General features: G+C 33.4%; 8 protein-coding genes across 11 annotated transcripts; 4 read left to right on the forward strand and 4 right to left on the reverse strand.

Moving 5' to 3' along the window:
• The first annotated feature begins 139 nt into the window (after positions 1-139).
• LOC108110857 (FUN14 domain-containing protein 2) lies at positions 140-1,201 on the forward strand. The gene is made up of 3 exons (XM_017220104.2): positions 140-299; positions 664-856; positions 924-1,201. Exons 1-3 carry the CDS (start codon positions 205-207, stop codon positions 1,104-1,106), a joined length of 471 nt encoding a protein of 156 aa, XP_017075593.2. The 5' UTR covers positions 140-204; the 3' UTR covers positions 1,107-1,201.
• Positions 1,202-1,230: 29 nt separating this feature from the next.
• Positions 1,231-4,057, reverse strand: LOC108110854 (tyrosine-protein kinase transmembrane receptor Ror). Its single transcript, XM_017220101.2, has 8 exons — positions 3,832-4,057; positions 3,481-3,633; positions 2,844-3,422; positions 2,556-2,772; positions 2,293-2,497; positions 1,793-2,240; positions 1,605-1,737; positions 1,231-1,540 (listed from the first exon to the last, which is right to left on the reverse strand). Exons 1-8 carry the CDS (start codon positions 3,924-3,926, stop codon positions 1,328-1,330), a joined length of 2,043 nt encoding a protein of 680 aa, XP_017075590.2. The 5' UTR covers positions 3,927-4,057; the 3' UTR covers positions 1,231-1,327.
• Positions 4,058-4,157: 100 nt separating this feature from the next.
• LOC108110856 (phospholipid phosphatase 6) lies at positions 4,158-5,214 on the reverse strand. Its single transcript, XM_017220103.2, is given in 3 exon segments — positions 4,158-5,070; positions 5,072-5,146; positions 5,206-5,214. Coding segments are annotated over 3 exon segments (612 nt in total). The 3' UTR covers positions 4,158-4,542.
• A 272-nt stretch (positions 5,215-5,486) lies between these two features.
• Positions 5,487-8,736, forward strand: LOC108110855 (stress-activated protein kinase JNK). Its single transcript, XM_017220102.2, has 7 exons — positions 5,487-5,723; positions 6,773-6,937; positions 7,321-7,450; positions 7,508-7,705; positions 7,767-8,031; positions 8,097-8,380; positions 8,464-8,736. Exons 2-7 carry the CDS (start codon positions 6,825-6,827, stop codon positions 8,587-8,589), a joined length of 1,116 nt encoding a protein of 371 aa, XP_017075591.1. The 5' UTR covers positions 5,487-5,723; positions 6,773-6,824; the 3' UTR covers positions 8,590-8,736.
• Positions 8,737-9,684: 948 nt separating this feature from the next.
• LOC108110920 (insulin receptor substrate 1) lies at positions 9,685-14,062 on the forward strand. 2 transcript variants are annotated; one of them, XM_017220193.2, is made up of 9 exons: positions 9,685-9,826; positions 10,583-10,985; positions 11,050-11,230; positions 11,297-11,428; positions 11,503-11,690; positions 11,764-12,016; positions 12,111-12,196; positions 12,272-12,449; positions 12,505-14,062. In XM_017220193.2, the coding sequence occupies exons 2-9, from the start codon at positions 10,619-10,621 to the stop codon at positions 13,928-13,930; spliced, it is 2,811 nt and encodes a 936-aa protein (XP_017075682.2). In that variant the 5' UTR covers positions 9,685-9,826; positions 10,583-10,618; the 3' UTR covers positions 13,931-14,062. The 2 variants fall into 2 exon arrangements, with proteins under 2 accessions (XP_017075682.2, XP_017075684.2); XM_017220195.2 differs by having other exon boundaries at positions 10,601-10,985.
• A 284-nt stretch (positions 14,063-14,346) lies between these two features.
• On the reverse strand, positions 14,347-17,009 carry LOC108110921 (ATP-dependent RNA helicase me31b). Its single transcript, XM_017220196.2, has 5 exons — positions 16,764-17,009; positions 15,989-16,088; positions 15,513-15,891; positions 14,795-15,442; positions 14,347-14,675 (listed from the first exon to the last, which is right to left on the reverse strand). Exons 1-5 carry the CDS (start codon positions 16,811-16,813, stop codon positions 14,473-14,475), a joined length of 1,380 nt encoding a protein of 459 aa, XP_017075685.1. The 5' UTR covers positions 16,814-17,009; the 3' UTR covers positions 14,347-14,472.
• A 487-nt stretch (positions 17,010-17,496) lies between these two features.
• On the forward strand, positions 17,497-21,622 carry LOC108111071 (G-protein coupled receptor Mth2). 2 transcript variants are annotated; one of them, XM_017220402.2, is made up of 8 exons: positions 17,497-17,529; positions 18,872-19,266; positions 19,763-19,935; positions 20,044-20,299; positions 20,494-20,572; positions 20,704-20,882; positions 20,959-21,345; positions 21,406-21,622. In XM_017220402.2, exons 2-8 carry the CDS (start codon positions 19,014-19,016, stop codon positions 21,477-21,479), a joined length of 1,401 nt encoding a protein of 466 aa, XP_017075891.2. In that variant the 5' UTR covers positions 17,497-17,529; positions 18,872-19,013; the 3' UTR covers positions 21,480-21,622. The 2 variants fall into 2 exon arrangements, with proteins under 2 accessions (XP_017075891.2, XP_017075890.2); XM_017220401.2 differs by lacking the exon at positions 17,497-17,529 and having other exon boundaries at positions 18,133-19,266.
• A 244-nt stretch (positions 21,623-21,866) lies between these two features.
• LOC108111072 (probable elongation factor 1-delta) lies at positions 21,867-23,707 on the reverse strand. 2 transcript variants are annotated; one of them, XM_017220404.2, is made up of 3 exons: positions 23,561-23,707; positions 22,789-22,869; positions 21,867-22,572 (listed from the first exon to the last, which is right to left on the reverse strand). In XM_017220404.2, exons 1-3 carry the CDS (start codon positions 23,645-23,647, stop codon positions 21,958-21,960), a joined length of 783 nt encoding a protein of 260 aa, XP_017075893.2. In that variant the 5' UTR covers positions 23,648-23,707; the 3' UTR covers positions 21,867-21,957. The 2 variants fall into 2 exon arrangements, with proteins under 2 accessions (XP_017075893.2, XP_017075894.2); XM_017220405.2 differs by lacking the exon at positions 22,789-22,869.
• Positions 23,708-24,044: the final 337 nt, after the last annotated feature.

Consider the following 24,044-nt stretch of genomic DNA (forward strand, 5'->3'; position numbering starts at 1 on the left):
CATTCCCTGAAAATGTCTTTATCTCAATACCTTATTAGTTACTAAATATCCTGGAATGATTAATTCTGTTCTGTTTCCGAGTTCCAAAAAATCCCATTTTTTGCTTATAAATGTGACGGTATCTTGACAGGCATATATTATTGTGCAAAATTGACGTAAACGAATAGAACTTCGCAGCTTAACGTCAAACATCTAATTTTAAAAATGACTAATTACTCGGAATTTTTAAAGAAAGTTTTTAGCGACATTGGTCAGCGTTCAGCATACTCGCAAATGCTAATTGGAGTCACTTCGGGATGGTAAGTGTTATATCATTGCGGCGCAGAGTCGCCAGCCCAATCACTGTAAAATCTAAAGTATTTGCAGTAAATCCATTTTTAACAATTTTTAATTTAACAAAAGACTATCAAAGTAATCATTTTTCTAAACCAATAAAGCCCTGAATTATGGACATTAAGGAAACTTCATGATCAGCGGGCGGTCTGTAGTTAAGAAATAAAAATTATGGCTTATAATTTTCTACTAAATTTGTATTAAAAATAAAGAGCTGATTTAAATAAATACATAGAAGTATTTCTAATTTATCTTTGAAATTATTGGCTAACGTGGCGCATATAGCGTAATAAATATAATAAGGAATTTGTATGCAAATTACTTTTTCAGGGCCACAGGATTCACAACAATGAAGATAGGCAAATTTGCTGCTTTTGCCGTTGGCGGCAGCATTATCTTGTTGGAAATTGCACACCAAGAGGGTCTTATAAAAATAAATTGGACAAAGCTGGATAAGAGCGTTGACAGACTTGCTGATAAAGTAGAATCTTCGCTAGGTCGTGAGAAAAATTGGAAAGATAAGGTAAAGTTTAAAAGCATATATAATTTATCTGGTTGCCAATACTTATGTTTTAACCCTACATATATAGACCGAAAGATATGTCGACAACCAATTGGATAGGGCGGAAAGCCTGCTAACCAGGAACGGCAAAAAAGTTGCAAAGTGGTATACCAAACTAATCGGAGATGAAGAGGGACCGAAAGTAAATGATCTGCACATATTTTTGGCATCATTTTTCGGCGGCGTTGCCCTAGGTATTGCAAGTGGATAATTTAGTAGTGAATGGCACAGAAACATTTAAATACCATATGGTTATTATACGAACAAATCTCACTAAATAAACATAAAAAACTAATATAAATTAGATTCGATTGGTTGTATTTATTTTAAAATGTAAATAATCCTTTTGATTTATGATATATTTTATTTTATTAAATTCTTAAATCTACTTATGTTACAGTCCATTCGTTGAAAATGCATATGTGCATACAGTTACATTTCTGGATTACTTGCTTTAAAATGGCCCTCGTGCCAAGTTTTAAGACGGTTTGAAATATCTGTAAATGTAGGACGTTTTACTGATTGCTCATGCCAACACTCGATCATTAAGGAGTAAACTGCCGTGGGACAGTTTTCAGGAGCGGATAGCAATTGCCTTGAACGGATAAGATTTATTACTTCCTGATTACTATAACCGTAGTATGGCTGAAAAAAAAATATTTTTTTTATATAATGTAAATTTTTACTAATTTAACTGTTTAATGTTAACCTGCATTCCATAGCTGTAAATTTCCCAGAGAACAACTCCAAATGACCATACATCGCTCTCCGTGGTAAACTTTCCATACAGTATCGATTCTGACGGCATCCATCTTACAGGTAGTAGCGACTTTGACTGAACTCTAAAATAAAAAAATTTTTTAAATGCTATTTTCGTTGGAGTCTCTACAGTCTCACCGATAATAATCTGAACTGTAAATGTCTCTGGATAGTCCAAAATCTGATATCTTTACAACCAAACCCTCGTTAACCAGACAGTTTCGAGCTGCCAAGTCTCGATGAACGTAATGATGGGCTGATAGATACTGCATGCCCTCGCTAATTTGCAGAGCTATTTGCAAGAATTCGAGTTGCGTTAAGGATTTGCCTTCGGTGGGTGAGTTTGAGATTAGAAATTCGTGTAAGTCTCCATTAGCCATGTACTCAAACAGCATGCAATAGGGCTCTTTGTTTAGTACTACTCCTAATATACAAACTATATTTTGATGCTTAAGGTCCGATATTAGTTCGATTTCGCGCTTAAAATCTTGCTGGGTCTTAACTGAGGCATTTTCTTTCAAAGCCTTAATTGCAACAGTTATGGTCGATTTGTTTGGCTGCAAAAGCTGTCCCTTGTAAACTTTTCCTAAAATGCTATCATATTAATACTTTTTTGACATTTATTTAAAATAACTTACCAAAAGCTCCTTCACCCAGTTCCTCCAAAAACTCAACATCCTGAAGAGTAAAGTGGGATATTCTTAGTAGGGTATTTCTTTCTATAAGCTTAGAGTTCAGAGCAACATGATCGGATAAATTTCCCAAGTTGGGTCTTCCCACATCTTGGGTGTTATTAAGCTGTGAATTTCCGTAAATATTTTTATCCGCGCTGGGTGTGTTTATCTGGAAAATATGTCATAAATTTTTTTATATTCAGTGGACTCTTTTTTTGAGTACTTACATTATGAATATTTCTCATTCCATAGTGCATAATGGTTCTTCTTTTAAAGAGTATTATAGCGAATGTTATTACAAAAATTATAATTATGGCTGCCGCCGTTCCTACAATGGCAATCCAAATTTTGTCTGCACACTTTGGAATATAGCAAAGTTCAATAATGCGCTCACGAGAAGAATCGACAAAACACCAAGGACTATCTTCCACACTTCCTGGATTTCTAAAAGTTTAAACATTTATAATATTAATAAATTATTATAATAATACCATTAAATATTATTTTAAAAGTACCTGCAGTAATTCTGACCTATGAGCTCTGGAAAGTCGGAGATTTCCTTCATTAACCAAGACCATCTTAAACAGGGCTTTCCGGATGCGGACACGTTCGTAACACCTCTATAGGTCGAGCCATCCTCCCAGTAACAGTTTTCTGTCTTATCCACCTCAATGGTTATGCCCAAGGACAAGCAATCCTTATGTTGGGGCAACTTTTGGCAATCCTCAACCCCAACCATGCCGATGACTGGATGTCGTTTGGCAATGGCATATTCCTTTTGACAGAGCTCGTTTTCTAGAAGTTCGCACTCCTCCCGACATATGCGTTTTAGATTTTCAGACTCCCTAGTGGGTGGGTATTTACTCGAAATATCAGTGCTGAACACATCTTCATGTATAGTCGATTTCTTTTTAAAAATGTTTATGTTTTTAATGTCTTTAGTTTTGGTTCTCTTTCGGCGAATCGTGACATTTGAATTTTTGAACTGCTCAGCGAAATACAATAAATTCGTACGCTCAGGAGTTCTGCAAATTGGCATTGAGCTAAAACACAAACTGGGCAAGGCGTACATGCGACAGTTCTCATTCATATCTCTGAAAAGTAAACAATTAAAATTTCTACAACTAAGTAAAAAAGTATAATAATACTCACTTAGATTCCTTAATTACTCCATATGCCGCTTTTAACCGCTCCTCCAAATCGTTCATTGTAAGGTTAGGGGATACAAAAACATAGGCATTGCTCAAAATATCCCGACAAATCGTCCCATTATAAATAATGCAAATCCCCCGTTTATGCTGAATCCTGCGGCACAAAAATTGGCATTTAAATAAATATTAAAGAAATATCTGAAAACCATTTAAAATTAAACATTCGACCACTTCAAAATAATTTGTTAAGTTGTTTGGTAATTAAAACATAATTGGCCAATTTAAATAAAAGAAAATATCTCAGATTAAAGAACTTGATTCCATCTTTCCCGTTGTGCTAATAAATACCTACCCGTATATTCCAGAGTCTACATTATTGCTCCCCACATCCTTTCTTATTAAGAAAAGGAACAAAATAAACACAATAAATACAGAATATTTGTCCATGTTGCTAAACTTCTGACTAACAATATGAAACCTATTGTTATTTTAACAGTATATTTAACATGTCAAGGATCCCGAAAATATTTTTTTATTTATCCTTTCGCGAAAACTTTGTATGGCATACAACATTTCATCCCTTCACACAACGAATGGGGTTGTTGACTCCTTATCGATAAGTCGATACATCATGGAGTAAAAATATTAAAAAACAATGTAATTAAATGTTTGAGAATGAAGTTTTACAAATTTAAATTTATTTTTTATATTGATGTGAATTGATATATTTTCTGCAAAAATGTGGTTATCCCAAACAACAAGAATTTCGATTTATACATTTTTAAAGTGATTTTCCTCTATCGGTTCAATTCATATTAAATTTATTTTTTTGTTACTTTAAATAATTTTTTTAAAGAACATTTATTTTAAGTCATATTAAAGGCAATTATGAATTGTAAACTTCTATAAATCCGGTCAGCAACTTTTGATCCTGCGATATTTATAACAAATTAACTTAAATATTAAACATTAACAATTTATTTGGTAAAAGCATTAGTGATGATTAAGAGATTATCTATTGCTTTTTGGGACTTTTATTTTAATTTTTGGTACTTTAATTTTTTTACTCAACGTCGACAGTTTCCTCCGTGACAAAACCAACGATACTAAATGCAGTTTCCTCGCTGACCCATAAAAATCCAATTATTAATGCTTCTAGAATTCCGATGACTGCTCCAGCGCAAATATCCAAAATGTAATGACGCTGCAAAATAAGTCTTGAGATAGCGACACTTAGAGCCCAAGCTGTGACTGGAAGCATGAATACGATATGGAGAGGATACAGCTTGGCGAAGAACAGAAGAACGAAAAATGCTCTGGAGGTGTGGCCCGAAGGAAAACTAAACTTATCGGGTCCTATGGTTAACATATCTTTGTTGGGAACCGGTCGTCTTCGCCGAACGATCGCTTTTAACACAGCCACGATAAATACATCGAGTATTAGTCCCAAAAGCATGTTCACTTGCATTTGATACAAGCTTTTCAAGCTGAGCAACCATATAAACGCAATCCATGAGGCAAACCAGGCAATTCCATCGCAGGATATCTCCAAAAATCTGCTATGTATCCGCAGAGATTTAAAGAAAGACAAGGTTGGAGACGGTTTTAACAAAATGTTTTGACACCTGTACATCCTTCTCCAAAAGATATTTAAGGGCTGGTGATGACTGGAAAATAATGATGAAAAATAGTAAGTATCAGATAGTGAATCACAAAGAACACCAACCGTCTTCATATCGCAAGATATTTCTTTTGTTTTTATTTATAGTTGGTGATTTCTCATTTTTCATTCGATACATAATCGATAGATCGATAGAAAATATCAAGAGCCCTTGGAACGAAGAATTGGAACACTGAATCGAGAGAAAGTTTTGTAGTTTTTTACTTTAAGAATATATTTTATAAGTTTCTGAAAATTTGATAGAATTACAATAATTTTCATATACTATTTATCTTCACTCGATATGGCTGACTTTAATCGTTTGTGTTTTGGTCCCACTCCAATCTGGTCACACCGATTTAAATAACTTTGTTGTGATCGAATATTCCAATAGATTTTCGTATATTGTATTGTATCCATGTACAATTATTTTCATGCGAAAGTGTCGAAACTAGTTTGTTCTGTAATTTCAATAGAATCAACATAATTAAAAATGTTTGCTACTCAGAGTGCCCAGTGTGTGTAGAAGCAAAAATCGATATTAATTTTCTACCAGAAAATCGTTAAAATTTCTGCATTAAATGGTAAATAAATATTCTATTACGATCCTTGCACATAAAATATTTAAGCGCTGTAACTGTCTACCAAAACGTGTCATTGCTGATTTATACAAATGACAGTTGTGCCGGTAATAAAAAACGATTGGTATTTAACATTAATCAACTTCTCAAAGTGTGTACCTATGTATGCGCAAATGTCTAACGCTTACATATCGACAACTAGCCGAAGACCGACCGCTTTACTATCTTCAATACAAACGAGATATTCTGTATATGCATACAAGAAACAACGGCTATCTAAAAGATAGTTCGAAAATTGAGTAAATTATCGACCCATATATGTACATATGTAATTTACATTTTACTACATATGTTTATATGTATACCAGTAGAAGTTTACAGTTTTCACCAGTGCACAAACTGTGTATGTATATATATACATAGGCATGCATACACATACTCATGAACTTATGTACATCGCAGTGGTCCAACATTCCGTAATTTTATGTTTAAGCCGACATATCGATTTTAAATCGGTATTTTTTCTGTTCGTGCCGCTAAACACTTAAATAGAACGGAATGGATGGAATTTTATAATACTTTATGTGTTTTTTAGGGTGCTACCCATATTTTTTTGTAATACCCGAAAAATATATAATCTCTTATCAATAAAGACTTGCCATTTAAGATCGTCAAAATATTATTGGGTTATGCTATTGTATCTTTTGTAAGGAATTTTCTATTTCTTAAGACTGCCTATGGGATGTATTAAGTTTGGTAATAAGGTCGCACCGCAATATCCAGCAAGCCGTTTGCCTCCGCCTCCCCTATTCACCCTTCGTGACAACAGACCCATTTAATGTCCATAACATTCTGTCTAAATAAGGCCAGTAAAGGTAATGTTTTTCTACCCCCTAGCATCTGACGAATTTTTCTGAAAACTTCCACTGTCTCCACCCATTCAGAAAGGCAACATACATATGGATCTTTTTACTTATATAAAATACAATCGCGTTGAAGTTGTGTCTTTATTGATTTATCTTATTTACCCACATCTAATCTTCCCTCTAAAGGCCGATATGCTCCTGGCTTTCAACTAAAAGTAATATATAAAAACAATATAAAATGACAGCTCAGCACCAGCACTACACCGTTGAAGTGGGAGATACCAACTTTACCATCCTAAGTCGGTACGTTAATTTAAGGCCTATAGGATCTGGTGCCCAAGGAATAGTATGGTAAGTTGCATTTGTTGATTTTTAAATTATATATTATCCTACCTTTATAACCTGCGGTAGCAGTGAACTCTGATTTAACTTCTTGATTTCTTTATTTTAATAAATATATATGTTTGAAAAAGTAATAAGCAAAGGAAATCACAGTCCATTAAATTTTTAAGCTCAAATTTCTTTGAATCTCAGTATTTAAAATGTACTTCAAAAGGTAAAACATTATATTGTTAAACTTTAAAAATCAAATATATTTAACAGAATTTGTAAACAAAAATTAAAATCTACAGATGTATGATGTTCTAGCTTCTTTTTCGTCATTTGTTATTATTAATCTCATAACTAAGAATAAAAATATTTTTGTACCTAACCAAATTCTAAATATTTTATAGCGCTGCATATGATACTATCACCGAGCAAAATGTGGCGATTAAAAAACTATCTCGACCATTCCAAAATGTAACCCATGCTAAAAGAGCATATAGGGAATTCAAGCTAATGAAACTGGTTAACCATAAAAACGTAATTAAACTTGGCTTCAAAATTAAAAATTGTTTTTAAAAAAACTCTCATCAATAGATAATTGGTTTACTTAATGCTTTTACTCCGCAAAGGAATTTGGAGGAGTTTCAGGATGTTTACCTTGTCATGGAGCTCATGGATGCTAACCTCTGCCAAGTTATCCAAATGGATTTGGATCACGACAGAATGTCTTATTTGCTTTACCAAATGTTATGTGGAATAAAACATTTACACTCAGCTGGAATTATTCACAGAGTACAGTATTAAAAAAATAATATTTAAGAAGAAATAGAAATAAAAAATTGTTTATTTACAGGACTTAAAACCATCCAATATAGTTGTAAAGGCAGACTGCACTCTTAAAATTTTAGACTTCGGTCTGGCACGTACTGCTGGAACTACCTTTATGATGACTCCCTATGTGGTCACCCGATACTATAGGGCCCCGGAAGTCATTTTGGGAATGGGCTACACAGAAAACGTAGATATATGGTCCGTGGGATGCATTATGGGAGAAATGATAAGGGGTGGCGTTCTGTTTCCTGGAACGGATCATATAGATCAGTGGAATAAAATTATTGGTAAGCTATTGGGTAAATACAATCTAGTTATTGTTAACATTTTTTATTTTTTTGTATCCTTGTAGAGCAATTAGGCACACCATCTCCCTCATTTATGCAGCGGTTACAGCCAACCGTCCGAAACTATGTGGAAAATCGTCCTAGATACACTGGATACTCATTCGATAGACTTTTCCCTGATGGCTTGTTTCCAAATGATAATAATCAGAATAGCCGCAGGAAGGCCTCCGACGCTAGAAATCTTCTTAGTAAAATGCTAGTCATTGATCCAGAGCAACGGATATCTGTGGACGAGGCTTTAAAACATGAGTATATCAACGTTTGGTATGATGCTGAGGAAGTGGACGCTGTAAGTGCATAAATATAAAAAATATATTCTTTTTATAAAATTTTAATTTAAATCTAACATTTTTTCGCATTTTCTGTTTTCAGCCTGCTCCAGAGCCATATGATCATAGTGTCGACGAAAGAGAACATACTGTGGAGCAATGGAAGGAGTTAATTTATGAGGAAGTCATGGACTACGAAGCACACAACACAAACAATAGAACGCGGTAGAGAACCACTTTTTCCTCTTTAGTCAGTCACAAAAAACTAAAGCTTAATAACAATACGGCATGTATTGTTAAATTATTACAACAAATAAAATATTCAAATTGTATTTAAAACTATAGTAACCATTAAAAAATAAAATCAATATACAAACCTTTGGCAATTCCTTTACTTATATTTATATAGCCCTTTCTTTTTTTAACATTAAATTTCCTTCATTCTTTGTTTTGCATCAGACCTCAGAAGAGGAATTTAAAAATTTTATATAATGAAGGCAATATATAAAGGACTCAACAATAATTCAAAAATACAAAGGAAGTAAACCTTTAGATTATCTAGAGACTATAATTTCTAAATAACAAAACTGGTAATTTTTTCAATAAATAAAGCACAGACAAAATGGAATATATGTATATATGTAGTACTAATACTCCGCATACTAGAGCCAATATAAAATTTAAACGGAATGCTGCGATAACGATAATTGCACGTGCCGTGGGTTTGGTACAGCTTGACCACCTATGGTATTTTAAATACTTTTTATAATGGTGTAGAATTTTGTTTCTTAACCATTTTTTCATCTTTATTTAATGATATTCTTCGGATTCTATTTTAACTAAATTTACTAGTACCACTAATTACTGAAATATAAAACAAATATGTACGTAAAATGCAAATAGAGATTCAGTAAAGCAAGGGATTTAGCCAACTACTTCTAACTATGCCATAAAAGAATTATGTAAAATATATATGTACTTCTATGATTGAGCAAGGGATTTGGGCCAACTCCTTCTAACTATGCCATAAGAGTAAGAATTATGTAAAATATATACAATCCTCTTATGATTGTGTTCTTAAGGTATTATACCATGTAATGTTTATTATTGTTATAATACAATTAAAAATATACAAAAAGTGGAATTGCTTTACATTTAATCTTAAAAAGAAATGCAAATAAGACGATATTTTAATTTAAAAAAATGTATATTTGAAGTTTAACACAATAAAAAAACCTTATTTAATAGTTTTAAAATTTTTAGTATATTTATGTTTTTTAGGGTAAATTGGTATATATTTTCAGTCCGGATGGTATTTTTTATCGTTATCGGCGCGGTCACGCTGGTTTGATAATAAAGAATTGCGTTGGTGAACAATAATAATACAGATCCTAAATGTATCAAGCGGATTTCTTGTAAATACTGATATTGCTTATATTAGTGATCCGAACAGCAAGTCGCTTCAGGTAACCTTTAACCCAGACAAATTTATGTTGTGGTTTAATTTCCCATATCCATGTGCGTTTGTAAATGATACCATTATAGTGCCATATGTATCGTTGTTTGTACATACATGCCTACAGAGAAAAATAACTCGTAGATACATATGTATGTAAGATGTATTAGAATTTCTCAGATATATATACATATATATTTATGATGCTCATCTATAAAACAAAATATGTACAAACATACGCGCGTACGTATATGTATAATAAAATGAGCATCTAGCTGCGGTTATCATCTTAATGCATTGCGCAGAAACTGAAAATGAAATAAACAAAGTGTACAGTACAGTGAGCGAATTATGAATTCTGAATTCCGTCGCTTACATCCGATTCTAATCTGTCGTAGCGTAAGCTGCAGTTAAATTATTGACATAAACGTCGTAATTGCGTGTTTTGATGTTCGATGTCAGACTGCAAGGATTTTTGTTAACGCGAAATTTTGAATGTTTTTGGGGTGTTTGTGTTATGAAAACTGATTTGTTTTTCTCTTTGCGGAATAATGTTTTTGTTTATGCTTAGAGATTTACGTATGTATATTATCCCTTTCGTTGGACTTTATAATTAGTTTGAATATTAAATTGAAAATGCTTAGAAACATGCATGTACATACATACATACATATGTATCCGTATGTATATTAATCACGACACTAGAAAGTGAAAGCCAAATGTGCCCATCAAATCAATGATTAAATGATGCAAATATGTGTTATAGAAACCCACTGCCTTGCAGGAATTAACAATTGAAAAAATGGCTTCGATATCAAATGACGGGATAGTATTGAGTGGCTACCACAAAAAGTTAAAGACCATGAAGAAGAAGTTTTTTGTGTTGTACGAGGAAAGCAACAACTCCCCAGCACGTTTGGAATACTATGATACTGAAAAGAAGTTCCTGCAGCGGTCAGAACCTAAAAGAGTAATCTACCTGAGCAATTGCTTCAATATTAACCGACGTTTGGATACCAAGCACAAATTTGTCATTGTGCTGTCCTCGAGAGATGGTGGATTTGGAATCGTACTTGAAACCGAAAATGATTTACGGAAATGGCTGGATAAACTTCTTGTTCTACAAAGGAATATCGCGAACATGAATGGGACTGTATACTCAGCTTTTGGTAAGCTAAACTTATATATTTTATGGGGAATTGCATCACCTAATGTTAAACTTCTTGCACATAGACCAAGTTTGGCAAGTTGTCATCCAAAAGAAGGGAATTTCGGAAAAAGTGGGACTCACTGGAACGTATCACTGTTGCCTTAGTTCAAAATCCCTGACTTTTGTGTGTATAGGACCGGAGAAGACTGCTAATGGCGACGATAGGGTTGCTAGCATTGAAATTCTTTTAACAACGATCCGGCGGTAAGTAGTCCCACACAAGAAAAATTAATTTGTATTAAAGCTCATGAAATATGTCTACAATTTCAGATGTGGCAATGCACCCCTTCAATGCATATTCTACATGGAACTCGGGCGCCAGAGTGTATTGGGATCTGGCGACTTGTGGATGGAAACGGATAATGCAGCAATTGCTACAAATATGCACAATACGATATTAAGGTAATTAATAGTGACTTTTTATACAGACTTTTAAGAAAAATGGCATTAATTTCACTTCAATTTATTATCTGCAGCGCTATGTCAGCTAAAACAGAGTCAAATACGAATTTAATAAATGTTTATCAAGCCAGGGCTGATATTAGCCATGAACCTATGAGAAAGCGATCATCCTCTGCAAATGAAGCTTCAAAACCGATAAACGTTATACAGAATCCCCAGAACTCTCTCGAAATGCGAAATTGCAGTTCACCCCATAATTATAGTAAGTAGATTTTATTTCCGTTATTTGCACATAGAAGCAATTTAATCCAACAATTTTCCAAACAAAATTTAAGCTTTTGGAAGAGAGAGATGCGATAGTTTACCGACCAGAAATGGGACCTTAAGTGAGGGCAGTAATCAAACATATTTTGGATCCAATCATGGGTTAAGATCTAACACCATTTCTGGTACCCGTCCGCACTCATCCAACAAACACAGTAATAGTCCAACGTTCTCCATGCCATTAAGATGCTCTGAATCTGAAGAGTCTTCAATTAGTATCGATGAATCCGATGATAATGGAAGTTTTAGCCACTATCGATTAAAGTACGTTATTGCTAAGTGAAAACAATTATATGCTTGGCATATTAATTTTTGAAGATTTAAATATTTTTATTAACTACTTATTTTGTTTTGATAGCACGCGGTCATCAGAGACAGCTATTCCTGAGGAAAACATTGATGACTTCGCAAGTGCTGAATTTAGCAAAGTCGCCGAACAAAGTGGTAATGCAAACAGAAAAAAAAAATATGCGTGGCATCTATTTAATATTTTTCAAATTCATATTTTTATGACTATAGAAAGTGACGAAAACTACATACCGATGACTCCAATTAAACCTTCCATATTTTCTGAAGCTATGCATGAGAAAAAGAACGCAGAGAAGCAAAGCTCAGAGGATGCAAACCTGCGCTTTGACTTTCCGGAGCACACATCCGAAAAACTTGTTAAAGATTTTGATCTAGATTCAGATAATCAGTGAGTATAGATGTAATTCATCCTTGAACAAAAATTTAACAAAATAATTTTGCAGATGTGGTCGTCCAATTCGCGCTTATTCAATAGGAAATAAAGTTGAGCATTTAAAGTTTAATAAGCGCCTTGGACATTTAAATGATACATCACAGAATTCGAATCGCGTACGAGCTTACTCGGTTGGTTCAAAGTCAAAAATACCGCGGTGCGACTTGCAACGAGTGGTTCTTGTAGAGGATAATAAACATGATTTCGTAACGAATAGAAGTCATAGTAGCATTACGAAGGACGGAGCCAGTTGTGGCACAAGTGCAAGCCGGGAAAAGAAATCTACAAGTGCTCCGCTCTTGAGTTTGAAAAATCAGATAAACCCTGACCGAATGAGTGACTTAATGGAAATTGACTTTTCGCAAGCAACCAATTTTGAAAAACAAAAATTCATCAAGAATAATGAAATTTCCAAATATATTGAAAACGTGTTCCCTAAAAATACCAGAAACGATAGCTCAAATTTAACTTTGCACGCTATAAGTCAAAAAGACATATTCAATGGAACCAAAATTAATACCACTGCTAACGCATCAGAGGATGGATACCTTGAGATGAAACCAGTTGGTAATGCATATATTTCCAGCTCGGTTTGCCTTCCAACTAAAATAGAAAAGCTCAAGCTATCAGACTACAATGTAATAACCGAAAACGATGTTAACAAAATAAGTACATACAATATTGGTACTGAAAAATGGAGAGAACCATCCATAAGGGAAAACAAAAAGTCGAACTCCCCCTTAAATGAAAAACCTATTAGTTTAGAAACGTCAACTGTAGAAAGTAGAAGCCTTGATGCATATTCACAAAACAACAGTGACCATGAGAAATTAACTATGGAAAGCGATAAACGAAGTAATGTAGAAGAAAAAATATTAAATAACAACAATTTGGATATAGGTGGCCATGACGAAAAGAAATTGGTTCACTCAATAAGCAGTGAAGATTACACACAAATTGCAGACAAATCTGAAGGTGGCTACAAAATTGTTCAAATAAAGAGCGACAGTTCACTTATCTCATCGAAGTTATACCAAAAAGGTATTGTCAAAGATAATTTAGATCGTTGGCACAGACTTACCGAAAGTGCTAACACGATTCCAGATAATGCTACCAACTCAGCCTCTAAATTTAATATTAATCCAACAGCATCGGATCCGAAAAGCACAGATACAAGTACACAACCAAACATTCTACATATTAAAGATTTAAATTTCCCGTCAAGGTCTTCTTCTCGCATATCCCAGCCGGAGCTTCACTACGCTAGCCTAGATCTTCCTCATTGCAGCGGACAAAACCCAGCAAAATATCTAAAGCGAGGTTCCCGCGAATCTCCGCCAGTGTCTGCATGCCCGGAAGATGGAAATACTTATGCGAAAATTGACTTTGATCAATCAGACTCATCTTCTTCCTCATCAAACATATTTAATACGTAAAATTTTAAAATTTAGTTTATGTATATGATTTGTTTAATATTGTACATTTATTGTAAATATTCTCCGACAAGCAAAGCTTACGATTTTGGATGCTAATAAATAAATTTTATTTAAATTATAATATTGAAACTTCTACTTTATGCAGTTTCAAGATGAATTTCAATTTCAATTTATTTATTATGCTTTTCTTTCGTAGGTTAATCAAGCTTAATCCAGAAACAATAAGAGCATATGAAATGCTGGTTCAGGTGAACGCTTAGCAGCGAAACGTTAAAATACTCACTGGTATTTTTCCATATATCCATCTTACTCAACCCACTTACAGGGCCCAATCCGCTTTTTGTATGGCAAGGCAGAATAGAGAACCGAAACAGGGGTTTTCATAGACCAGTCCATCAAGTTATCTAAATAGCGCATATAAGAAATAGAATTGCTTTCCATTTATTTAATACAATTTTGGTTTTCTGAAATATTTTATCTTTTTTATTGATTTCATGATTTAGATTTCTATTTCAGATCCTAGTGTTAGAGTTGCATCCGTTTTATTTGCTAACATTGCCCTCCTCATTTGCAGAATTATTAAGATCACTGTTGTTGATGGTATCTCCAACGGATGCGCCAACGTTTGCGACATAAAGTGCGGGGTCTATGACCTTCGGAATAGGCTTTATTTCAGTTCCAAGTTCTTTTTCAATACGATGCAGGTCAAACCGATCTTCGTAGGTTATCAGATTTATAGCAATACCTGAAAATAGAGTAAATATATAAGTTAGAAAAGAATTGATTTTTATAAAAAGTATAATAAACGATTGATGTTTTTTTGATAAATAACACTATATGTTAATAGATAGTATAGTTTCTTACCCAAATGACCGAAGCGTCCGGAGCGACCAATTCGATGCAAGTATGTCTCCGCCATTCGAGGGAAATCGAAGTTGATTACTACATTCACGGCTTGCACGTCTATTCCGCGGGTAAACAGATCGGAGCACACTAGATTTCTGCAAAGTCCTTGACGGAAATCGTGGAACACTCTGTTTCTGTGTGCTTGGGCCATCTTTGCGTGAATGTAATAACAACAATAGCCAAGTTCTGTAATTTTTTTAGCTAATAACTCGACACGTTGCGTGGAATTGCAAAATATAATAGACTGATTGATTTGCAGTTTAGAAAACAATGTGTTCAAGCAATGTACTTTCTGGCGCTCTTGTACAAATGCATAGTACTGAGTGACACCCTTTAATGTTAGCTCCTCCATCAGGTTTATTTCATAAGGCTCGCGTAAATGCTTCTCCATGAAATTCTTGACTGTTAGTGGAAATGTTGCGGAAAATAGCAAGATCTGTGGATCCTTTGGTAACTTAAGTATAACATGATCCAGCATGCCCTGAAAATCAAGCGACAATAGTTTATCGGCTTCATCCAAAACTAATATCCTGCAATGCGACATATCAGCAACTTTCTTATCCATCAGATCTAATATTCGTCCAGGAGTGGCAATAATTAATTGTACTGCAGATGTAAAATAAAATAAAAAAAATTATTTAGAATGTGATCTAAACGATTTATTTTTCAAACTAACCTTTTTGATATATACGAAGAATGTCATCCTTTAGAATTGTTCCTCCAGTTGTGACCATTACCCGAATATCCAGATGTTTCGCCAGCTCAATACATATCTGTGAAGTTTGTAACGCCAACTCTCGGGTGGGGACCATCACCAGAGCCTGAATGTAGTCCTTGGTTGGATCTATTTGTTCTAAAACTGGGATACAATAGGCTCCTGTTTTGCCAGTACCGTTCTTGGCACGAGCAAGCACATCTTTTCCACTTAAAGCTATAGGAATAGCTGCTTCCTGAATTGGCGAAGGGCGCTCCCATCCCTTCTCGAAAATACCCATAAGCAGTTCTCTTTTAAGGCAAAACTCCTCAAACTCATTTCCTCGCGTATCGGTCACATCCTGAAAGATGCCATAAGTTAATTTTGTTCATCATAACTTGGTTTGTAATTAAATTGTTTAAACCGAAGTTTGTTTGTAGCTAATTTTAAAAACTTACAGTTGTTTTGAATCGGTTGTCCTTTGGCGGTAGCTTCAGCTTTGATTTCCAGCCCATATCGTCGCTTGTGTTCCCAGCAATTTGAAGATCATTTATAAGCCTAGAAGTTGGAAATAATGATTATTTTAAATTCTTTATTTCTATGTTCTAGAAATAATAAGTTTATAAAATATTTAATATTAAAATTCAAAATATTACATTTTTAGTATTACTTTTTTTAATTGTTACCTTCAGCTTAACTTTTCTTTTTTTCTCTTTAACACTTTTTTATTGGAGCAAAAAAAACGCTATCCAAATTCTAAAATGGCAGCCCACGAATAACTGTTTTTGCTACTGAAACTACTACTACTCTTAACTCCGAAATTCAGAAACCGCATAAAAATTAAGATGACAAGCCAGAACTGTGGAAAAGTTATTTAGCGGCCAAGATGTCCACGAGTGCACATGTGCAACTTATACACATATAATTATTTTATACATACTTACGTACATATATTCGGCTAGCACAGACATTTAAGTCGAATTTAAGTGGAATTTACATTGCTAACTTTTTATTTTATTAGATAACATCAAACGGCATTTTTAGTTGTTTATTAAAAGCCAAAATAAACAGTACACATATAAAGACAACATCAACTTTAGATTTTTAAACATTTTTGCAAAAATATTTTTAAACCATTTATTGGTCAATAACTTAACTATGTACCAACTATAATACGTACTTATAAAAACAATACTTATGGTCTCTTGTAAAATAAATATAAAATATACAAACCCCTTGCTTGTTAAATTAGTGTGCCCAGAATTTAACTTTTCAGTCATCATTATTCACAATGAAAATTTTAGTTTATTTAATTAGTTTAAAAAATGTTTAGCTTTCTTTACTTTCGGTTGACTTCTTTTGTCACTGCATTCACCGTATTGTATTGCTCACGTATTCAACTTTGCGTTTCTATAAAAAATGGCATTTAGCTACAAAATAATGAAGTCGCCTTACAACATGCTATCAATAATACAAATTTCAGTATGACTCGGAAAATATTTTCACTTGGTGTACATATCAAATATTTTGTAGAGTATTTTCTCTTTTTTGGAATTTAGGAATGAAACAAGAATGCCATAGAATTTTTAAATTAAACTTAATCATTAATCGTGTTAAAATATTGTATACGATAGACTTATAAAACTTAAATTTTTAATAACCCGTTCAAAAATATTAATGTTTTCCTGAAAACTTATTGCTATTGATTGCGAGAATTAGTGACATAAGGTAGATACTAGTTAAACAAATTTATATTACAACCTGAAAAATACCATTCAAAAAGTAGTAAAAATCACTTAGTTCTTCTTGTATGTATAATTATGATGATCTTAAATCGTTAATACATTCCTTAATGCGATTGCTATCAAGATGTGTCCCTGTCTGAACATGCCTTTCCATTTTTTTGTAAAGTGCTTATTGTTTGATACAGTCCGAGTTTTGTAAAGATGCATAACGCATAATTCACCTGAGCATATCCACCATGCAGGGTGTAAAACAGGTCTCAGGAGACTGGTTGATTTTTTTTTAAATTCAAAATTTAAATTATTTTAAGTGCTTTATCAACCCGCAAATGCAATAAAAAATTCGATAACATGGATAAGAATTCTAACTTGTTTTCATTGCAGCTTATGATATGGCCCATTATAAATGTATTATATTTGGGCTAATTTAATCAATGCAGCTTTGTTTGTTTGTCGTACAGCACATTTTAGTTATTAGTTGTTGAATTTATCTAACAAAGATATAAATAATTGCTTACATATATTTTAAATTAATTACGTACGTTTTTAAATTCTGTAGCCAAAATAACAGATATTGTGATTAAATTGTTAGATTAACTTTAGAAAATGAACTTTACAAAATGTAAATAAAAGGTTACCCAATTGTCTTTCTGTGGAAAAATGGTTTACAAAGTCATCAATTGAAATATTTATTTACCTACATTCATATGTATAAAAAAGTACCTAAATAAATATATAGCCATTTGACTCAATTGGGTGTATGTGTGCCCCCAGCATGCTAAGTGTTAAACACTCTATGGGGTATAACTTATTTGTATAAGCTTACGAATCCATAAATGTGTTCTCTATGTACATCAATTCGTATCCGTATGTGTGTAGACCAAATGTTTACCCATAAACATTCGCATTTGCTCGTGAAGGAATTGCGAAGACTTCAGTTCGTTAAATCCGCCAACTGCATGCGGTTCGACGTTTATATTGCCCGATAACGATTCAATGATAAGATATGAAAAGTCCGTTCTAAGAAAAGATACAAACATTACACAAGCTCGAAAATTGGTCATTGAATATAAAATCCAAGGCGTAAACAATGATCATCGGACTAACTTTAGCGTGCCTGATTTTAAGTGGCATTTCAAAAGTTTTTGCGGTTCAAATGTGCTGCACCCCGAATTCAATGATATTTAAATATCGCGGTTCGGATAATTCAGAAATTTTCCAGTGCGCTTCAGCTGAAAGCAACCTTAAAGAATTTCCAGATTTAGCCCAAGTGATAGGCAAATTGATAGCCCCAAGAGGCCTTGGTTTCGAGGCAGCAAATGACTCAAACACCCAATTCCAGTTATCAAAGTGTAAAAATTATACCAGCATAAATATAAGTGATCTGAGTGAAAGTAATTTAAATTTACGAAATAACTCATGCATAGGGCTATTAAACAAACGCCTCATTATTTTATCTTGTGAATTTGAAAAGAATGTGCCGTCTCAAAGTGTTGGATTTGTAAACAAGTGTTGCCCACAGGGATTTATTTACGTTTCCGAAAATAATTCATGCACACTTGGTGAAAACGATTTCTTTGTTTATTCTTCTATCATCAGCAGTCCAATTATATTTTTTGATAACGCCTTAAACTGTTCGGACAACAAAGTGTTGGTGGAATATACGGTGTCCTCGAAAACAGTGCAATTTATTAACAATTCGCTTGTTTGGAGAGATGGATCAAATAGTTTGCCAAGATCAATGTACTGCATCGAAGCTATTTTTGACTTGGATGTTTCGAAAATAAGGAAAGCTTCGGATCAAAAATATCTGGTTCGAGCTTGTCAGGAACCTAACATTTGCCAAAAAGTGCCGTGCATTCGACGATGTTGTGCCGAAGGTGAAATGTATGCGAAAGGAAATTTTAGTACTTACTGTAAAAATGATGGGACCGATATGAAATTCGAAGGTTTCCAGAATTTAAATATAAACGCTAACTTTACGAAACCTACAGGTATGTTTTAGTAATCTTTAAAACGATTTTTCTAATTTCTTATACATCGGTTTTTTGATCTAAAAGAATATAAGGTCAATTGAATGCGGCAATAAAAGTTCTAAGGAATACGCATTAATTGCCCATTCAATTCGTAGACCTAATGATGAAAATATTAATAAGAATCTGTGCGAATGGTTTTGATAGGTGCCATTTGTCTAATCACCTGTTTCACTATAAAAAAAAAAATAAAAATTTGTATGTGTGTAAATAATTATCTTTAACAGCTAAATAAATGTACCATCTGATAGATCTATGTTCATATGTATATCAGTTATCGTTCATTTGGACATTTAAACTACAGTTGTCAAAGCTTCTTATCTTGTTAATAAACGATTAAAAACTGCTAGGAATACTTACATACATACTTTAATTTCTTGGGTTAGGTCATATCTGTGAAACATTTACTCATAAAATCTACAAACGGCCTATTATTAAATTGTGTTATTTTTTTCAGATTTCGGAATTATTCATGGTTTACAGTGCCAAAAATTTCGCTTAGATCCAGATAATTTTCCAGATGATGGTCATATAATAAGTTCTTCCAATGGCTCACTTATTATTCTAAATACTTTGAAAATGTATACAAATACTCAGTACTGCTTGGAAAGGGTTAGACCCAATCAAAAGGTAAACTCCTTCCCATTTAAATTCCATTTTAAATCGCCATATAAATTCAACATTTTTTGAAAAAGTGTTTAAATTTTTAATAATTTGCCTTCGTTTCTTTCAGAGCAGCTTTATACATTTCTATGTTTTGACACAAAGGTAGTGGGCAGTGACCGGATTCGCTTTAAAATGTATCCCATTGGTCTTTTAATATCTTGCTGCTTTTATGCACTTACTTTGATTGTATATATATCGATAGCTAAATTGCGAAATCTCCCCGGGAAAATCCTAATTTGCCTTGTAAGCAGTTTGTTTTCCGCATATCTTGGAATTGCCTTGGGTCAGTTAAAGCCCACATCCAATGACGACATCTGTTTCTTTTCTGGTAGGTAATGCTGGAACAAAGCAATTATGTGGTAATAATGTCCTGCTGGGGAAAGAGACTAAAAGTTATTGGCCAATAAAAGCAAGAAATCAATAAACATCCTTAATATTCTATATACTCGTAGTAAAATATTGAATTCAATCAAGTAGGAAACATTTAAATCGTTTTACAAATAAATTTTGTTATATTTTAAGGCTTTTTTGTATACTTCTGTTTAATGGCTGCATTTTCTTGGATGAATATTACTTCATTTGATATATGGAGAACATTTGGGTAAGTTTAAAAATATTATAATTTAAGAAACACTGGAATCAACGAACCACATTAACGAACGTTTTCATTTTTACCGGACATAGAATCTTTTTTAATGACACAATGTTTTCAAAATCTTTGTGTTATTTTAGGTCAACAAAACTTAAAAGCTGCGAAAAAAGTGACCTTAGGAGACAATTTATTTGGTATTCTTGTTATGGTTGGGGACTTCCAACGTTGCTAACTACTATAACAATAGCATTTACAAAATCTGACATATTACCAGATGTAGTCAGACCAAATTTTGGACACGGTCGTTGCTGGTTTACATGTAAGATTCTTTAAAATTCTTAATTGTTGATAGGAATTTATTACTAGGATAATTAAAAACATTCCTTTTATTTCAGATGATTCCTTTGGCTCAGCAAGCTTATTGTTCTTTTCGGGCCCAGTTGGTATTCTTTTTATATTCAACCTAGTCCTGTTCGTGCTTACGATGAAATATTGCAACAAAGTGAAAAATGAAATATACAAGATGCAAAGTTTAAACAGTGATAAACCAGTATTGAAAAGAAGATTTTTTCAGGACAAAACCAGATTTGTTATGAACACTAAATTATGCTTTGTTATGGGTATAACTTGGCTATTGGAAATAGTGAGCATTTTGTTCTACGATCATAAGAAAACATTTTTCTGGACCATCAGCGACTCGTTTAATGTCCTTCTTGGAATATTTGTTTTCATCATATTCGTTTTTAAACGCAGAATTTACAATGAAATTTTAATTAAGATCGGTAAGTAATATTTCAGTTCAAAAAATAACGAAAATAAAATTATCTTCTTTTGATTGATAGGCTTACAGTCAAGCCCCAGCACTACATCGATTAGAACCCGTGTAGGTGTGACCAAAATCGTATGCCGCAACTAGCACAGCGATGACTACTCTCAAATCTTCTCCAGGCAGTTGTGAGTTGATCCGCAAATCCTCACCGAAACCAGAAAATGAAGTTATGCTTTAGATACTCTAAGAACTTATTAACTATTTGTAATTTGTAGAGCCTTACGAAACTAGTCCCTCTGTTTAAACAAGTGTGTATAATTTAGCTGTGAACCGAAATATTAAATGAATAAGTAATTCGATTTTTTTTTACAATGTTTGAATATTTTTTTACGTGAATTGATACTGGCGAATACAGCAACAACCGACATATTGTTTTGTTTAAGTAAGGAAAAACTACTACTATAAAATCTGGGGAAAATAGCATTATAACTTTAAAAACATATAGCCAATTAAAACCCATTAAAATCCAAGTTGTATTTTATCAAAATATTTATTTAAATTACTCTCAAAAACATTTGTAATGAGATTAAGCCCAATCTGAATTAAAAAAATATATGTATACTCTTTAGATTTTGTTGAATGCAGCAATATCAACACTTTGGACAAAGTCTTCCAGTTTTTCGATCTCTTCAGTCAGCCAGTCGATGGATACCTTATCGTCCTCAACCACGCATGAAATGCTCAGTTTCTGGATTCCAAACGCAACTGGGACAAATTTGGAAGCTCCCCACAGTAATCCGTCCTGAGTGATTTTGCGGATTTCCGTCTCCATAACTTTAAGGTCGGTTTCATCATCCCACGGCTTCACATCCAAAATGATGTTTGACTTGGCAATAATTTGAACTTTCTTGGCCTTTTTAGCAGCATATGCTGCCAATCGTTCTTCTCTTATGCGGGCCGCCTCCTCCTCTTCCTCTTCGCTCTCCGAACCAAACAAATCGACATCATCGTCCTCCTCTTTGTTGTTTGTTTCTGGTTTTTTCGATACCGCGTTATTTTCTTCTGGCTTCTTTGACTCTCCATTCGTCAAATTCAACTGATCTAACCGTTTTACAACGGTATCTACAAGTTGGTTTAATATGGAAACCTGGGATTTCAATTCTTTGTTTTCGCTTTCCAATTGAGACAATCGCTTCGCAAGTTCTGAGTGGGAACCATCATCCAAAGTAACTCCATCAATCTAGAAATACACAAGATTATTTTAAGAATTTCAGGTATACAAATAAAAACCAATTATCTATCTTATTATCTTTTAAGAAAAACTTATAAGCTAACGTGTGTTTTAAAAAACAATGGGAGCCTATGGATACAAATAAATCATGATTTACAGACTGACGGGAAACAAAAGAAATTCCGGGCATAAAAAAGCAAAGAGAAAAAATATCACAATAGTTACCTTTTCCAGCGAGTTCTGTATGTGTTCCCTAGCCTTCGCGATTTCACTTACTAAAGGGCTGTAGTGGCTGCGATCAGTTACCTTTAAAAATAAGACACCATTGATTACTTGCGTGATCGAACAGTTGGTGTATCAAGCATTTGATTACAGTTCTTAAGAAATTTACACTAATAAGCTCTAAAGAAATATACTGTTATAGCTTAATATTAATATTTGGTGCATCTATTTTTAGATTGTTTTCATGCAGGAAAATAAGCACGTAATATGAAAGGTTGATAAGCAGCCTTATCAGCCCAGCATTTTGCCTATACTAAAAATATCCTATCAAATTTTTTCATTAATAATTTTCTTATAGAAAGCTACCGGAAAATTTGTATACCTCATAGAATTAAAAATCCTTACTGAAATATTTCTAACCTGGTACTCGGACGGATAGAGCTTTCACTCTTGATGATTGGTTTTTATGCAAATAATATTATGTAGGTATATTTTAACATTGTTTTGGGTTCGCCTATACAGGCTACATACAGTTATAGAAATATATGTACATACTAATGAACAATAAATGCAAAGGAATTTAAAACAAATGTAGATAAATATAGCTTTACATGTATTTATCTTAAACATTATATGTGTATCGACGACCTTACTATTTAAACAAATATATTTGCATGAAACATTGCCAAAACCATTCCGAATTCCTTTACCGGCCACGTGAAATCTCTGTGTTCTTATACATTTAATATTCCGTCAGATTCGTTGAATATATTACCTTAAGAGGTCCCTCGTAGAAACGCTTTTCTGCGACATCATATCGGCTCTTGTCGGTCCAAAATTTATCTAGTGCTTCAACTTTCATTTTAAGTCTTGCTCGCTACTTTTACTCAAACACGTTGCACAATTAGCAAAATAATACGATAACTCTTTTTGCATGCAATAAAAACTTATCGATGTTTTTCAAATAGAATTTTGTGGTATTTTAGAAACGATGAAATGGTAGTTAAGAACTAAGAAATATTTTGTTTCGATATTTTCCCTAAATTAATTACGGGCAGTTCTCATTTTCACTGCAAGGTACATTTTAAATAAAATGATGTAAGCGATTCAAACATAATACACAATGAACTTAGTACAAACCGAAAATAATGTAAATTGTTACACAAAAACGATATAGATTTTCAAATAAAAGTCATTCAACCAATTAGTTAAGCAACCCCTTATATAGTGACACTGTCCAGAAGACGCATCGATTTTAG

This window comes from Drosophila eugracilis, unplaced genomic scaffold, assembly GCF_018153835.1.
Source record: "Drosophila eugracilis isolate 14026-0451.02 unplaced genomic scaffold, ASM1815383v1 contig_445, whole genome shotgun sequence".
Taxonomy (NCBI): domain Eukaryota; kingdom Metazoa; phylum Arthropoda; class Insecta; order Diptera; family Drosophilidae; genus Drosophila; species Drosophila eugracilis.

Coding starts and splice junctions, on each gene's coding strand:
- LOC108110920 (XM_017220193.2), top strand. CDS start 10,619: ATGGCTTCGATATCAAATGACGGGATAGTATTGAGTGGCTACCACAAA. Junction 12,017..12,110: donor TTTAGCCACTATCGATTAAA/GTACGTTATTGC, acceptor TTGTTTTGATAG/CACGCGGTCATCAGAGACAG. Junction 12,450..12,504: donor GATCTAGATTCAGATAATCA/GTGAGTATAGAT, acceptor ATAATTTTGCAG/ATGTGGTCGTCCAATTCGCG.
- LOC108110921 (XM_017220196.2), bottom strand. CDS start 16,813: ATGATGACTGAAAAGTTAAATTCTGGGCACACTAATTTAACAAGCAAG. Junction 16,089..16,763: donor ACTAATTTAACAAGCAAGGG/GTTTGTATATTT, acceptor TCCAACTTCTAG/GCTTATAAATGATCTTCAAA. Junction 15,443..15,512: donor TCTTCGTATATATCAAAAAG/GTTAGTTTGAAA, acceptor TTACATCTGCAG/TACAATTAATTATTGCCACT.
- LOC108110854 (XM_017220101.2), bottom strand. CDS start 3,926: ATGGACAAATATTCTGTATTTATTGTGTTTATTTTGTTCCTTTTCTTA. Junction 3,634..3,831: donor GTAGACTCTGGAATATACGG/GTAGGTATTTAT, acceptor TTTGTGCCGCAG/GATTCAGCATAAACGGGGGA. Junction 1,738..1,792: donor TACAGTTCAGATTATTATCG/GTGAGACTGTAG, acceptor TTTTTATTTTAG/AGTTCAGTCAAAGTCGCTAC.
- LOC108111071 (XM_017220401.2), top strand. CDS start 18,363: ATGATCATCGGACTAACTTTAGCGTGCCTGATTTTAAGTGGCATTTCA. Junction 20,573..20,703: donor GATATATGGAGAACATTTGG/GTAAGTTTAAAA, acceptor GTGTTATTTTAG/GTCAACAAAACTTAAAAGCT. Junction 20,883..20,958: donor CGGTCGTTGCTGGTTTACAT/GTAAGATTCTTT, acceptor CTTTTATTTCAG/ATGATTCCTTTGGCTCAGCA.
- LOC108110855 (XM_017220102.2), top strand. CDS start 6,825: ATGACAGCTCAGCACCAGCACTACACCGTTGAAGTGGGAGATACCAAC. Junction 6,938..7,320: donor GGTGCCCAAGGAATAGTATG/GTAAGTTGCATT, acceptor AATATTTTATAG/CGCTGCATATGATACTATCA. Junction 7,706..7,766: donor CAGCTGGAATTATTCACAGA/GTACAGTATTAA, acceptor GTTTATTTACAG/GACTTAAAACCATCCAATAT.
- LOC108111072 (XM_017220404.2), bottom strand. CDS start 23,647: ATGAAAGTTGAAGCACTAGATAAATTTTGGACCGACAAGAGCCGATAT. Junction 22,870..23,560: donor TCTACGAGGGACCTCTTAAG/GTAATATATTCA, acceptor TTATTTTTAAAG/GTAACTGATCGCAGCCACTA. Junction 22,573..22,788: donor TACAGAACTCGCTGGAAAAG/GTAACTATTGTG, acceptor GTGTATTTCTAG/ATTGATGGAGTTACTTTGGA.
- LOC108110857 (XM_017220104.2), top strand. CDS start 205: ATGACTAATTACTCGGAATTTTTAAAGAAAGTTTTTAGCGACATTGGT. Junction 300..663: donor ATTGGAGTCACTTCGGGATG/GTAAGTGTTATA, acceptor TTACTTTTTCAG/GGCCACAGGATTCACAACAA. Junction 857..923: donor AGAAAAATTGGAAAGATAAG/GTAAAGTTTAAA, acceptor CTACATATATAG/ACCGAAAGATATGTCGACAA.